The following is a 15,982-nucleotide window of genomic DNA, read 5'->3' as shown; positions in this document are numbered from 1 at the left end:
CTGATACATGCAGGGATGGTGTGGAGGGCACATCTGCAAGGCCTTCCACAGGAGAGGTTCTTTGCCCCTCATCTTAAAGGATAGTGACCAAAATCTCAAGGTCTAAAACAGGGATGTTAATCCTGAGTATGGTTGTTCAATGGTGTCTTATTCTCTGCTACCTTATTTTGGGGTTTTTCTTGACAAAGATATTGGAACAGTTTGCCATTTTATTCTCCAGCTTATTTTTACATGAGGAACTGAGCGAGGGAAGCAGTGTTCAGTGACATGCCCAACATCCCATAGCCAGTGTCTGAGGCTGGATTTAAACTCAAGTCTTCCTAACTGTACTCCAGTTCTCTATCCACTGTACTCCTTAGCTATTGAGTCATGATTGTAAGGAAAGAATTTAAGTCAATTGCTAGAGCCATAGAAGACGGTAGGAGGATGATTTCAAGATGAATAATGAATTCAGGACAGTATAATGAAATTAAACAAATCTGAAGGAATATTATTAAGGTGACAGATAAGGAAAAATACAATTAAATTCAATAAATGCTGTTTAATCATCAACTATGTGCAAAGCTTTGGGTTAAACTCTGGAGAAAACCAATCCCTTACCTCAAAGAATGAATTGTGAACAGCTCCATGAATGTAAGGAACTCAGAGATTTAGAGCTAGGAGGGACCTAAGGTTGCTATTTCTAAGTCAGGTTTACAATCTAAGCACCATCCTCATCCTCCCCACCCCCCCAACAAGGATCTTGAACTCTTCCTCTAAAGCCACTGTGAGCTCTCTTAAGTACATTTTCACCTTATCTTGCCTGGCATCAGTCCTCCATGTCATTTCCCAGAAAAATGATAGCCTCCTGCCTGGGTTGTTTTCCAGGACACTGCTCCGCCACTACCATAACAATCGATGGCAAGGATGTAGATGTTTTTAATCCTCGCCCTTCAACACGGTGCCTGGCATATAGTAAGTGCTTCAAAAATGCTTTAACTATCCAGCCATAGGCATAGGATCATGGTACCATAGTCCTGAGCTAGAGCATGTCTAATGTAATACTCTCATTGCACAGATAAAGAAAAGAAGGTACAGAGAATTTGAGAGCCTTGCCCAAGTTCACACAGAAAGCAAAAGTCATGCTTCAATAGAATTTATTATGCTACATATTATATGCCCAGATAAATCATCTCATGTTGGTTCTTGAAGAGAAGGGAGGTTACCCATCCATGAAAGTGACAATTTCTAGTTTCAGAATGACACAATGGTCATCTGTAGAAGAGGAGCACAGCAGCCTCTGTGATCTCCCGACTGCTGCTATAACCAGTATGAGTTCCATAACCATTCCAATCAAAGGCAGAGAAATCCCCACATTGCCTGGGAGATCCTTCTGGGAAGAATCCTCCTCCACCAATGCAGTGCTACAAAGGAAAAAGATGGCAATTAAAGAACCATGGCATCACTAGATTTTGTGAAAGAAGTTGTCCAGGCAACTCTGAGATACCACTACACACCTGTCAGATTGGCTAGAATGATGGGGAAAGATAATGCGGAATGTTGGAGGGGATGTGGGAAAACAGGGACACTGATACATTGGTGGTGGAATTGTGAACACATCCAGCCATTCTGGAGAGCAATTTGGAACTATGCTCAAAGTTATCAAACTGTGCATACCCTTTGATCTAGCAGTGTTACTACTGGGCTTATACCCCAAAGAGATACTGAAGAAGGGAAAGGGTCCTGTATGTGCCAAAATGTTTGTGGCAGCCCTGTTTGTAGTGGCTAGAAACTGGAAAATGAATGGATGCCCATCAATTGGAGAATGGTTGAGTAAATTGTGGTATATGAATGTTATGGAATATTATTGTTCTGTAAGGAATGACCAGCAGGATAAATACAGAGAGGACTGGAGAGACTTACATGAACTGATGCTAAGTGAAATGAGCAGAACCAGGAGATCATTATATACCTCAACAATGATACTGTTTGAGGATGTATTCTGATGGAAGTGGATCTCTTCGATAAAGAGAGCTAATTCAGTTTCAGTGGATCAAGGATGGACAGAAGCAGCTACACCCAAAGAAAAAACACTGTGAAATGAATATAAATTGCTTGCATTTTTGTTTTTCTTCCTGGGTTATTTATACCTTCTGAATCCAATTCTCCCTGTGCAACAAGAAAACTGTTCGGTTCTGCAATCATATATTGTATCTAGGATATACTGTAACCTATTCAACATGTAAAGGACTGCTTGCCATCTGGGGGAGGGGGTGGAGCGAGGGAGGGGAAAAATCGAAACAGAAGTGAGTGCAAGAGATAATGCTGTAAAAAATTACCCTGGCATGGGTTCTATCAATAAAAAGTTATTTTAAAAAAATTGTCCAGGGAAGGAAATGCATGGAATCCCTTGGTCTCCTCAATATGTGTGGAACTTATAAAATGATAATCAAATTCCCCAGAATGCTAGCTGTCCATGCCAGTAATGCTCACTCCTCTCCTCCTTCATTATATATAATGATTCCCCTCAAGACCTAGTTCAAATTCTATTCCTTATAGGAAGCCTTTCCCAATACCCCAAATCTTGGTGATCCTTTCAACTACTATGAGTTATATATCACTTAGTCCATGTCATGACTCTGGATTAATATTTCTTCTTGTCTGTGTGACCTTAGTTAAGACAATTTCCTATTGTATAGTATGATGTGCATTATTCATCCTATATTTAAGTTCAGAATAAAATGAAAATTTCATTAAATAAGCATATTGCACTAGGTGATGTCAAATCTGTAATTTAATCTGTAAATTAAAAATTACCACATTGCATTGTTACTATTTCCCCCTTTTTTCTTTCTATAGCCTAATATCTTGCACGAAGGCAACAACAACAGAGTGGACAAAAAGCTGGCCTTGGTAACCCCAAGGCTTCAAGTTCTGCTTCTGGCACATAATAGATGTGTTACAATGGTCAGATGGCTTATCCTTTCAGTATTCCTAGGCAATGATCTCAGATTATAAATTACAGACAAGTATCTGAATCAGGGGAAGGTAGTTTTATACCAGGAATTCGAACATAAATGAAATCATGATTTTGGACAACAAATTTAAAAGATTGATATTAAGTGGATTCCAGAAGCAAATGATTTTGAGATGTAATGTATAGAAAAAATTTTCCATGAATGTGTACTTCTACCATTTGTCAAACTATGAGGAAAACTTGTTCATAGAAGTATACAAACTTCATGTCTGATTTGAAAGGAAAATAATTCCTAAAAGCACTAGTTTCTTTAGTAGTTCTTATACTATTCCTGGCTACTTCAAATTCCACACACATATAGTTTTCTTCTGGGTTGCTTCCAAACCCAGAACTACAGATGCCCAGAAAATTACATTGTCAAAAAGGTCCATAGCAACAAAATCAGAAATTATGTTCTCATATGTGATTCAAGGTGATCAAAGTTTGTGCCCCAATGTTAGGCCCTCTCTGAGATATAGAATGGGATCTGGAATCACCAAGAAGTTCTTTCCTCCTTCCAAACTGAGGTGTGGGCAGCAATAAGCTGTCTCAGACTGAATCTTGAGATTTTGACATACTATTATCACTCAATAGAGTAAAGGAAAGTCAAAGAACTTATGTGAAGAGAAAGTTAAAAGATGTAACACTAGTTGGGTGAGTAGATCTGCCAGGAGATAAAGTTTACTTTCTTGGCATGAAAAGGTTAGGGGGAAGCCATGAGAAAATATAAAATATTGGTGTTGGAAGATAGCTTAAAATTTGCTTAATCCTAATTACCACTTCATGCAGAAAACACATTCATAATTCTCTTGAAAAGTAGTAGACCATCTGATATACCTGGAATGATGAGTATTCCTTAGTAAATGAGGCAGCCCACTGTAGTGTAAGGTACTGCTCCTTTCTTATATGGATATTTTATTTGTCTAAAAGTCCAGAAAATGAACATTCATGTGAAAAAAGCAAAACACAAGATGAAGTTAAGTCTTTATATAAATGAAGTGAAAGGAACTATTTGAACACAATTAAAAGTCAAAAACACTGATGAATAAAAATGGCTGCATTATTTCTCAGCAATTAATCTGATTATGGCTTATTTTAGAACTTTGCTTTCGATTGGTGGAAAATGACTACAAAGAACAATTTGAAGTGACTGAAATATAATTTTTTGTTTCATGCCAAATAGAAATGTGGATTTTGATTTATTTATTCATTAGGGAAAAAAAGAAAAGGAAAGGAAAAAAGGAAGAAAGGAAGGAAGAAAGAAGGAAGGATGGACAGAAGCAGCTACACCCAAAGAAAAAACACTGTGAAATGAATATAAATTGCTTGCATTTTTGTTTTTCTTCCTGGGTTATTTATACCTTCTGAATCCAATTCTCCCTGTGCAACAAGAAAACTGTTCGGTTCTGCAATCATATATTGTATCTAGGATATACTGTAACCTATTCAACATGTAAAGGACTGCTTGCCATCTGGGGGAGGGGGTGGAGCGAGGGAGGGGAAAAATCGAAACAGAAGTGAGTGCAAGAGATAATGCTGTAAAAAATTACCCTGGCATGGGTTCTATCAATAAAAAGTTATTTAAAAAAAAAGTTGTCCAGGGAAGAAAATGCATGGAATCCCTTGGTCTCCTCAATATGTGTGGAACTTATAAAATGATAATCAGATTCCCCAGAATGCTAGCTGTCCATGCCAGTAATGCTCACTCCTCTCCTCCTTCATTATATATAATGATTCCCCTCAAGACCTAGTTCAAATGCTATTCCTTATAGGAAACTTTTCCCAACACCCCAAATCTTGGTGATCCTTTCCACTATTATGAGTTATATATCACTTAGTCCATGTCATGACTCTGGATTCTGGAATTATAAAATCTTGTTTTGAACCCTGGCTCTATTTCTTCTTGTCTGTGTGACCTTAGTTAAGACAATTTCCTATTGTATAGTATGATGTGCATTATTCATCCTATATTTAAGTTCAGAATAAAATGAAAATTTCATTAAATAAGCATATTGCACTAGGTGATGTCAAATCTGTATATAAATGAAGTGAAAGGAACTATTTGAACACAATTAAAAGTCAAAAACACTGATGAATAAAAATGGCTGCATTATTTCTCAGCAATTAATCTGATTATGGCTTATTTTAGAACTTTGCTTTCGATTGGTGGAAAATGACTACAAAGAACAGTTTGAAGTGACTGAAATATAATTTTTTGTTTCATGCCAAATAGAAATGTGGATTTTGATTTATTTATTCATTAGGGAAAAAAAGAAAAGGAAAGGAAAAAGGGAAGAAAGGAAGGAAAGAAGGAAGGTGCTTTGCCTGGTCCTCAGTAGGATAACTCCCACTCAAAGAGGTTCTTCCCAAAGATGTCCATGCAGGTGAAATGGATTTAAGTGAGGGAGATTGTGTAAAGTCATCAGCCTCACTTTTCCCTTTAGAATCATTGGGATACATTGGCCGGATATGAATTAGGATGACTGGAGATGGCCCTCAATGGAAGTACAAGCACTATAATGGAGAGGAGAATGCATTTCCCCTGTACTACTTTACCCACAGAACTTCGATTGTGACTTGTCAACATGTTGGGCCTAAGTAACCCTTTCTCTGGGGAACCCCTTGAGACTTACATCCATGAAAGCAAGTTTTCCTGAATGATCTAGTTGAGATCTCTTCAGAGAGAGGAAGAAAAAGAGAGAAGATAGCAAACAGGAAACAGCAAACAGACAGAAAATGAGGAAGGAGGGAGGGAAGGAGGAAGAGAGGGAGGTAGGCAGGGAGGAATGCAGGTAGGGAGGGAGGAAGGAAGACAAAGGAAGGGAAGAAGGGAGAAGACAGAGAGAATGAGGGAGGGAGATATAGGGAGTAAGGCAGGGAGGGGGAGAGAGTGAAAGGATGGAAGGAAGGCAAAAAGGAAAGAAGGAAGGAAGGAAGGAAGGAAGGAAGGAAGGAAGGAAGGAAGGAAGAAAAGAAGGAAGGAAAGGAAAAAGGAAAGAAGGAAGGAAGGAAGGAAGGACCTACTGGTCCTCAGTAGGATAACTCCTACTCAGAGAGGTTCTTCTCAAAGATGTACATGCAAGTGAAATGGATTTAAGTGAGGGAGGACTGTGTAAAGTCATCAGCCTCACTTTTCCCATTGGGATCCACTGGCCACATATGAATTAGGATGACTGGAGATGGCCCTCAATGGAAGCACAAGTACCATAATGGAGAGTAGAATGCATTTCCCCTGTACTACTTTACCCACAGAACTTCGATTGTGACTTGTCAACATGTTGGGCCTAAGTAACCCTTTCTCTGGGGAACCCCTTGAGACTTACATCCATGAAAGCAAGTTTTCCTGAATGATCTAGTTGAGATCTCTTCAGAGAGAGGAAGAAAAAGAGAGAAGATAGCAAACAGGAAACAGCAAACAGACAGAAAATGAGGAAGGAGGGAGAAGGCAGGGATATGGGTGCCATGCCAGCATTACAGTTGGGCTATTTAAGCTAAAATACTTCCATATGATTTTTATCTACTGGAACTAGCTCAGCCTCCTGGGGCAACACAAAGTAACCCAGGCCCTCTTCCATAAGACAGTCAGGTATTTCAAAATGACTATCAGTTACTTCTGAGTCTATTTTCTGCCATTTCCTCAGTTGTTCTTTTTCTCAGTCTCTGTATCTATACAAAGAAGGTACCCAAATAGATGTCTCTAAGGGCCCTTCAACCTAGGAGTTTAGGCTTTCCTGATCCCAGAGCATCCTAATTTGCCCGTCCAGGACAGGTTTCCATTTGCCAATATCCTTCATAAAATGTAAATAGAACAGAATGCTCCAAATGTGGTCAGACGAGGGCATGTCTGCTCTGTATATTGCACTGAAATGATCTTGTAATCAATGATGTATGTACCATAACTCATACAGGACATTTTCACTCCACTGGATGCTCTCTAAGCAGTCTAAAAAGAGCAATAAGGAAGAAACACAAAGGGGGGGGGGGGAGGCATTTCTATATCATCTGCTGTGTAACAGGCACTGTCCTAAGTGTTTTACAGATTGTCTCATTAGAGATAACAGGATGGCCCACTAGAAGGAATCATGATGTAGAGAGGACCCGAGGTCAAATCCTGCCTTTGTCACTTGTGACTTGTAAAACTTGGTTTCTCAGACCCTCACTCTCAGACCATGCAAAACAAGAGGGTTGTATGAGATGACCTTTAAGTCCTATAATTCCAAAACCCTTCATAGTTTGCTGCCTCACTGAAGTGGGATAAAAAACAACTGGACTCCAGGAGAGGTCAGTTCCATCCTCCATATTTACTGAACCATGGGGATTACTACAAATGCCACATTTAAATCAATTGATTCAAACAAAAGATTAAAAAATGACTACCAAACCATCCCAAATTGCTATTACTAATAATAATTGTATTAGTTAAAGCACTTACAATGTGCCAGGCACTGGGTGAAGCATCTTATATTTGTTACCTCATTTGATTCTCATAGCAACCCTTAGAAGTTGGTGTTATCATTATGACCATTTAAGAGGTGAGAAAACTGAGGCAAACAGAAGTTAAGTGACCTGCCCAGAGTTACATAGCCCACGTCTGAGGCTACATTTGAACTTGGGTTTTCCATGGCTCTAAGTCAGGCACTCTATTCACTGAGACACTTAGGAGCCTGACTTCATGAGTGAAGTAGTTTGTCTGCCTCATGTTTCAAATATATCTTATAGTTCTTCCTCTGTCACTTCCAAGTGCTCCCTGCCCAGAACTAGGAGATTTATTTCCTCAGTGTTCTAAGTATCTATATACAGAAGGGGAAGACATGTATCTAAAGCAAGCTAGTGAGATTGATGTATATTGAAAGAAAAGAGCCAGCACTAATCCAGGGGAGGCTGCGAGGTACCATAGTACTTAGAGCTCGGGATATGGACTTAGGAAGTCCTGAGTGTGAGTTCTGCTTTGTTCACTTTTTAGATCCATGATTCTACACAAGTCACTGCAACTGCCTCAGTTTTAGCTTCCTCATCAGTAAAGTTGGACCGCCACCTACTATTTAGGATTGTCAAAAAGTACAAATGAGAAAATATTATAAAGCGCTTTGTATAAAGCACTACATAAATTATAGTGTTTATTACTGCTGCTGTCATTGTTACCATTAGCTCAGGCTTTTTTCTCTTTCTCTGACTCTCTATCCATCTCTCTGTGTGTCTGTTTCTATCTGATACTCTGTTGATCTCTTTGTAGCTCTCTCTATCTCTCTTCAATGGATTAGAAAGAATCAGAGTCGAGGCGAGGCTATATTTGACACCCCCAAGGCTCAGAGCTGCCTGATTTACCACTCTCCAAACCCTGGGTCCCAGGACTCACATGTTCAGTGTTACATCCAGTGACTCGAATTCCAGCACACAGGGCGTTGGCTGCTCTTTCATTATTATATACCCGGAACTGGACAAAGCCTCCAGCCAATTCATCTGGTGAAACACAAAAGCACTGGGGTGATTAGTGTGAAAGACAGAAATTCAGAAATCAGTCTCCTAAGGGCAGCCATGGAGTTCCTTAGTGTATCATCTTAGAATTCAGACTATGGCTTAACACTAATGGTTCAGAACAAGCCAAACAGGCAGCAGGGTCTCATGGTTGACAGATAAAGATAAAGCCAGAAAGGACTAACATCAGTCAAGGACATCACCAGAAATTTCAACTAAACAGTGGGCCTCAGTGGAGTCCCTTTTCTCGTCTGAGGATTGTAAGGAAATCATGGTACTCCTTTTATGGCAGGCACCATTATAGTATAAAGCTTAGTGTGATGAGGATAATAGGTAATATTATTGTTTGGGGATCAGATAATAATCACTCACTCTGGCCAAGTGGAGAATAATACTGGGCAGTTGTTTTTGCATCACCAAAGTCATAAATGACAGGTATAGCAGGGCCATTGTCAGTCCAACATTTGCCAGCCCCATATTTCACTGGATACATCTGCAAGAGACAAAAAGAGACACCACAAGGACAGGAGTTTGGGAGTCTGGTTGAACCCACTTCCCAGGGATGTTCCCCACCCACTTGAACCAAGGAACCCAATTCACCTTGTAGAGACCAAACAGGTTCCCTCCCATGAACTTGAGGAAACTGCTATAGGTGTGATATCTCAGCAGGGAGCTACTCTTCCATTGCTGCAGTGGAGACTTGTTGGGAACATGCCAGATGGCGAGGTCCTTGGCCTGAATGTCATAGTAACCTGGGTTCTAGAGGACAACAAGAGCCTTAGCCCAAGGGTATCATGAGTCAAATTCAATAAAGATACATTCTTTCTATCTTCTTTCTCACTGAACAAGATAACATTTTATTACAAAAAAAAGGATGCTACTTGCCAATAGAATAAGTAAGTGATTTTTCCTCATTTGGCCAAAGATGAAGACTTAACTCATTTTTAATATGGCTAGAGGAGAGAACAGGAAAAAGTAGGTAGCATGATGAGATTGAAGGAAACATGATTGGTCCCATAGCTGAGGAATGGGAGCAATGATTGATTAAGAAGTAGGGAGTATGAGGCTAGCAAAAACTCCTCCTCTCCTGGAGCTAAGAAATGTCTCTTTTTTGAGTTCAAAAGTTTAAGTGGACCAAAATTCTTTGAAAAGCAAGCCAGACATCCATGAAGAATAATTTGGTATAGAGATGCTAGACCAGACTTCTTGGTATCTACCCTCATCTACCCAAGCTAGAAGATTCCTTGAGGCAAGAAAAGAACAATGATTAGCAGGATAACTGTAAGTCTAAACATAATTCATGATAGACCAGATGAATTTCTGTACTAATGTCAAAGACATAACTTTAAGGAGTTACAGGACTATATCAATTAACTCTAAATAGTAGAATTTAAAATGATGAAAGAATCAATTTTATCTTCTCAATGGATTTCCAGAAGGTCACATTAAGACTTGGACTGAAACTAATGACCTTTAATTATCTGACTATGGACTTTAGAGTTCTACTGTTCATATGTATGGAAAAACTGACAAAACACAGAATCACAGAATTTAAAAGATAGAAGAGAACTCAACAACCATCTTGTCTTAGTCATACCAGAAGATTCTCTATGGTGACAAAGTATTCTAGCTTTATAGCCTTCAAATAAGGGACGTCTCAAAAAGCAGCCCATTCCACTGTTGAACAATTCTGTTAGGAAGTATGTCATGACAATCAAGCTTAAATTGACTGCTTTACATGTATCATTTACTCTTCTGTTTCCAGCTGCTGGGGTAAAATCAAACATATCTAAACTCTCCTTAATAAAAAATAACTAATTTGGTCCTAGCAGATGAAACTCATCCCACGAATAAAGGACTACAAACTCCAGGGAGTAATAATTCAGGACCCATCTGAAGGCAACTCATTCAACCAAGAATTTGGCATTCAAATAGAGCATACCTTGTAGTCATCACTGGTAGCAGCTTCTGCAGATCCAAAGGTGGCATAATTGGCCCAGTTCCCATCACCCTCGGGATAGTCTTGTCTGTTCCCCTGCTGGCTGGACCAGCGATCCCCCTCAGTGCACTTCCCTGCCAAGAAGTTCTCATGCACACTGGCCACCAGGGTCCAGCCACCTTTCCCAGACGTCATGTCACAAAAAGTCTCGTAAATCTTCCCATTCCCAGTCTGGAGGAAGTACAAGCCATCTGTAGAGAACAAAACCATACAGGCTCACTCACTGACAGCTCATGAGCAATTTTAGGGACATGAGAAACCTAAAAACCAGAATAATCACCTTCCAGGATTCACCCACATGACCTTTACTAGAGAAATTCTACTTTCCCTGCATATGGGAGATGCTAATTCTGAAGCAGAGCATGGAAACAAGAATTCCAACTGGAAATCCCTTCTCTGAGACTATTTTCTGCATCATCATCACTCCCATTTGTACAGCTTCTATCCCACTGACACTGAATTCTCTCCTCTCTAAGCTTCTTCATAGGACTCTAATGTAATAGGCTCTATCCTAGAATGATACTACTGAGTGGAATCCAGGACAAAGAAGCAGTGCTCCTGAATGGAATCCAGGACAAAGAAGCAGTGCTCCTGAATGGAGTCCAGGACAAAGAAGCAGTGCTCCTGAGTGGAGTCCAGGATAAAGAAACAGTGTTCCTGAGTGGAGTCCAGGACAAAGAAGCAGTGCTCCTCAGCTCTCTCCATTTTTATTGCTCTAGAACAGCCAAGGGGCAGCTAGGTAGCACTAAAGTACACAGAGCTGAGCTTGGAGTCAGCAAGCTTCATCTTTCTGAGTTCAGATTTCATATCAAACACTTCCTGGATGTGTGACTCTGGGCAAGTCATTTAATCTTGTTTGCTTCAGTTCCCTCAAGTATAAAATGAACTGGAGAAGGAAATGGCCAACTAGTCCAGTATCTTTGCCAAGAATAGCCCAAATGAGATCACAGAGCTGCATATGACTGAAACAACTCAACAATAACAATCACAACAGAGAGGACAAAAGGTAAGAGACGGTGAATGGAAATAAAGTGGAAGAAGCATGAGCATGAAGCAAGTTTATTATTGCCTTCTGGACTCTCTGGCTTCTGTCCAATGAAGCCCCACCAGGCTTCAGGCTCCAAGACAAACATTTAGTTGCCTCAGTTGGACAGAGATGGTTCAGATTGCACCATCCTGTCCCTATTTTCACTCACCATTTGCCTCTGGACATTTCTTTTTGATTTCCTTGCAGCTTCGAGGTATGGATTCAAAGGAAAAAGCACAGGTGTTTTGTTGGGTCAGAGGGAGATCTAAGTCTCAAAAAGATGCAAAGGATGCTTTTAGTTATTGGTTTGTGCAAGTTTCCACCACAGAGCAGAAGATACATACTGGTTTCATCCATCTTTATTGAGATCAGGGATCACATTCATTTCTTACTTGCTTATTAGGGCATCCAGTCCCAGGAAGCTTTAATAAATATAGGGTGGTGAGAAAACCCATAATTCCCCATTTTCATACTTTGGGGTTGGTACTTCAACATCCTCCCACTCCCTCTTCTTCCAGGACACTCAGAAATCAGCTGCCTAAAGTCTGAGTTACGCAATGGAGATTATACTGACAAGAAACCCCCACCATCACCTATAGGACAGTTCTAGTTCTTTGCCTCTCTAATGGTGTCCCTATAGGGTGAAGAGGACAATTTGGTAGCAGAAAATTTGACTTACCAGCTCTACCCTCTTTGGTCAGCAGCATCAGGAACAGCAATGTACAGTGCCACATCGTTATCTTTCTAAAGGCAAATATTTGTCACTGCTAAGAGAAGCCACAGGCCATTATTTCCCATTGCCCAAACTACTTCCTCAGACACTGAGCACAGGCTAGTTAAGTCCTTAGCAAGTAAGGACTTTAGCCTCCTATCCTGGTCTATACTGTTGTTGCTAAATATGTAACAACCACCTTTTGCAGAATATGTGGATGTTGTCTGTGTGTCCGTGTCTGTGTGGATATACATAGTTAAAATAATATCTAGCATATATAATATGATATTCATATTATATATGCTGGACATACTTTTAAGTTTAATATGCATTTACATTTTCTCTAATACTTTCTTAAGTCTAGAATACCAATAAAGTAATAAATCTACTTCTGCTTTATGGTATTTGTAGATTTCAAAGATGTAAATGGTGCGACTGAAGATTTGCCAACTAAAAGTTACTGTAAATGACCCCAGCATATATATCTATCTGAACCCTTCACTTTGGACTCTCTTTTACCCTGTCATTGAGTCAAACCTGTAACGTAGGACTTTACCATTCTTGTCTTTCCAATGCCTGAGCCCAGATACTTTTACCTTTCTTAGTTCCTTCTTCACAGCTTCAGAGAGAGAATTTTAGGTTTTCCTCTTTTCCCTCTTCCGAGTGAGGCTTATTCTTTGCTGGGGCTGGAAAAACTGAAACTTTTATGTAGCTCTGCCCCAAGGTGTGCTGTGGCTCCTCCCCTTGGAAACTTGTCAATGAAGAATTTTAACTCTGGTCTTCCCAAAAATGACTTCCCAATACATTCAGTGCCCGCTGACAGCCATCTGTCCCCAAAGTTGCACTCTATCAGAGAGTCTGTTATTGTGGGGAGGCCAAAAGCTATCTGCCCTCAGGTCTTCTTTGATGTTAAGTAGCATATGGTAGATAGAGAAGACAGTAGGTGAAGAGAGAAACTTCAAAGGATTTGCATAGAAACAAACCTATTAGAACTCAGGATGAAGCAGAATCTCTCTAGTGTTATCTTATAATCTATGATAATAGTGTGGATTAAGCCAGCACTTTCCCTATAACAATGCCAATGTATATAAATATTTCAATGAAAGAAAAATAACCTTTGTGGCTTACTCTTTTCTCTGGCATGAATTTGTAAATTTTTCACCCCATCTTCCACCCCATAACTTGTAAAGAATCTCTTAAAAACCAAGGTAGGACTACTTTGAATTGCTTCTGAGACTTTTGTGGGATGTCATCTCCCATCGGGCCATGGGAGCTCTAAGCAAATACTCACCCTAATCATTTGTTGTTTATTCTTTACTGATGTTCAATGAACAGGATTTCTGTGATAGAAGGACCCAGGAGATTCAGAGACTCCAACATAGTTTATACTGGGAACCAGAATCTATAGCCGAGCCCACAGAAGCCAGTAGTTGTAGACACAGGACTTGGGAAGCGACTGAGCAATTTCCTGCAGATGAACATACTTAACCAGCAATCTTGCAAGCAAATTCAGAAGAGATTTGAGGCAAGCAGTCAAGCAGTCAAGTACAATATTTAATTTCGTCTGCTGAAGAGTCAGTGAAGTGGCAAAACAAGTAGCACAGCAGCAGACTGTTAATTCTAATATACTGTGCTCTATAAAGTCCAATCTTAGTTGAAATGTTCTTTGAGGAGCCAGCTCAGTTAAGTTCATCCATTACTCATGCTATTCCCTACATCAAGTTTCTCAAATATTGGACAAAGGGAGAAAAAACTTCCATAGCTAGTGATTTAGTGATATTCTTTTCTCCCATGTTTACTGAATTACCATTTTAAAGACATATCTTTATTTATTTCATCAAATATTTCCCAATTACAATTTCAAATTTTTTACATTAACATTTTAATTTGAGTTTCAAATTCTCTCCCTCCTTCCTATCACTTATCCTTTGAGAAGTTAAGCAATATGATATTAATTATATATGTGAAGTCATGTAAAACATATTTCCATATTAGTCATGTTGCAAAAGAAAACACACAGAGAAATAAATAGGAAAAAAAGTTGTTTTGATCTGTACTCAATCATTATTTAGTCTCTCTCTGGAAGTGGGTAGCATTTTCATCAAGTATTCTCTAATGTAGTCTTGGATTATTGCCTTCATCAGAGTAGCTAATTCTTTCAGAGTTAATTCTTTTTACAATGTTGCTTTTATAGCATAGTCTTCTGATTCTGCTTACTTCATTTTGTATCATTTCACATAAGGTTTCCCAAGCTTTTCTGAATCCATTCTGCTTGTCATTGCTTACTGTATTCCATCCCATTCCATTCAAACAATATTCCATCACAATCAGATTCTATAATTGTTTAGCCATTCATTCATCAATAAATGGGCATCCCTGCAATTTCTAAGTCGTTACCCTCACAGAAAGAACTAAGTAGATTTTCCCTTTCCCTTTTTTTGATCTCTTTTAATAGTGGTATTTCTGGGTCAAAGGTATGCACAGTTTTGGTATAGTTCCAAATTATTCTCCAGAATGATTGTATCAGTTTAAAATTCCATCAACAATCCATTAGTGTACCTATTTTCCCACATCCCTTCTCACATTTATTTTCCTTTTTTTGTCATGTTTGTCAATTTGATAAATGTGATCTGGTATCACAGACATGTTTTGGTTTACACTTCTACAAACAATAGTGATTTAGAGTATTTAGATGTGACTAATGGTAATTTTTGTTTCTTTTTCAGAAAACTGCTTGTTCAAATTCCTTGACCCTTTATCATTTGGAAAATGACTCTTATTTTTATAAATTTTGTCAGTTCCCTATATATTTGAAAAATGATATTTTTATCAAAGAATATTGTAAATTTCCCCCAGGTCCTTGCCTTCTTTCTAATTTTTGCTACCTGATTTTCTTTGTGCAAAAACTTCAATTTCATATCATTAAAATTATCCATTTTATCGTCATGATTCACTCTTTCTTCTTTTGCTTGATCATAAACTCTTCCATTATTTATAGAACTGACAGACACATATTCTCATGCTCCTCTAATTTATTTATGATATCACCCATCATGTCTAAATCACTGATCCATTTTAACCTCATTTGCCATATCATGTGAGATGTCTAGTTTTTGCCAAAGCATTTCCAATTTTCACAGCAATTTTTGACAATAGTAAGTTTTTGCTCCCAAAATTGGATCTTTGAGTTTATCAAACACTGGACTATGCTACTATCAAAACAATTAGGAACACAATATAGTAATTACTATATTGTGTTCCTAATTGTTATGATGATTACCACTTAGTAATATAGTTTGAAGTCTAATACTACCAGGCTTCCTTCTCTCACATTTCCTCCCTCATAGATCCCTTTGAAAATCTTGAGCTTTTGTTTTTCCAGGTTGATTTTTTTCCTGGAACTACAAAACAATTCTTTGGTAGTTTGATTGAAATGGAATTGAATAAGTAAATTTACTTGGTTAGAATTTGTCATTTTGTTTGTATTTGCTCAATCTGACCATGAACAAAAACAATTGTTTTGTTTGAAAAGTTTTGGGGTTTATCTTAGCAGATAGAATTCCACATATTTTCTATGGTTTGCAGTTATTTTAAGCAGATTTTCTCTTTCTATCACTTCCTGTTGAATTTTCTTATACTTATAGAAATGCTAAAGATTTATATAGATGTATTTTATATCTTGCCACTTTGCTAAAATGATTCAATTGATTTGTTAATTGATTTTCTAGGAACTGATTCTCTATAATTGTCCAAACATACAATTATATCATTTGA

General features: G+C 38.6%; 1 protein-coding gene across 5 annotated transcripts; it reads right to left on the bottom strand.

Moving 5' to 3' along the window:
- Positions 1 to 1,119: 1,119 nt before the first annotated feature.
- Positions 1,120 to 12,901, bottom strand: LOC127559687 (intelectin-2-like). 5 transcript variants are annotated; one of them, XM_051993644.1, is made up of 8 exons: positions 12,805 to 12,901; positions 12,176 to 12,240; positions 11,666 to 11,767; positions 10,413 to 10,660; positions 9,071 to 9,229; positions 8,843 to 8,963; positions 8,352 to 8,455; positions 1,120 to 1,403 (listed from the first exon to the last, which is right to left on the bottom strand). In XM_051993644.1, exons 2-8 carry the CDS (start codon positions 12,228 to 12,230, stop codon positions 1,251 to 1,253), a joined length of 942 nt encoding a protein of 313 aa, XP_051849604.1. In that variant the 5' UTR covers positions 12,231 to 12,240; positions 12,805 to 12,901; the 3' UTR covers positions 1,120 to 1,250. The 5 variants fall into 5 exon arrangements, with proteins under 5 accessions (XP_051849604.1, XP_051849607.1, XP_051849605.1 ...); XM_051993647.1 differs by having other exon boundaries at positions 11,666 to 11,761; XM_051993645.1 differs by having other exon boundaries at positions 12,176 to 12,260; positions 12,805 to 12,885.
- Between the last annotated feature and the right edge of the window lie 3,081 nt (positions 12,902 to 15,982).

The sequence above is a fragment of the Antechinus flavipes genome, chromosome 4 (assembly GCF_016432865.1).
Source record: "Antechinus flavipes isolate AdamAnt ecotype Samford, QLD, Australia chromosome 4, AdamAnt_v2, whole genome shotgun sequence".
Taxonomy (NCBI): Eukaryota; Metazoa; Chordata; class Mammalia; order Dasyuromorphia; family Dasyuridae; genus Antechinus; species Antechinus flavipes.
The sequence above is the reverse complement of the archived record's forward strand: the minus strand, read 5'-3'. Positions and strand labels throughout refer to the sequence as shown.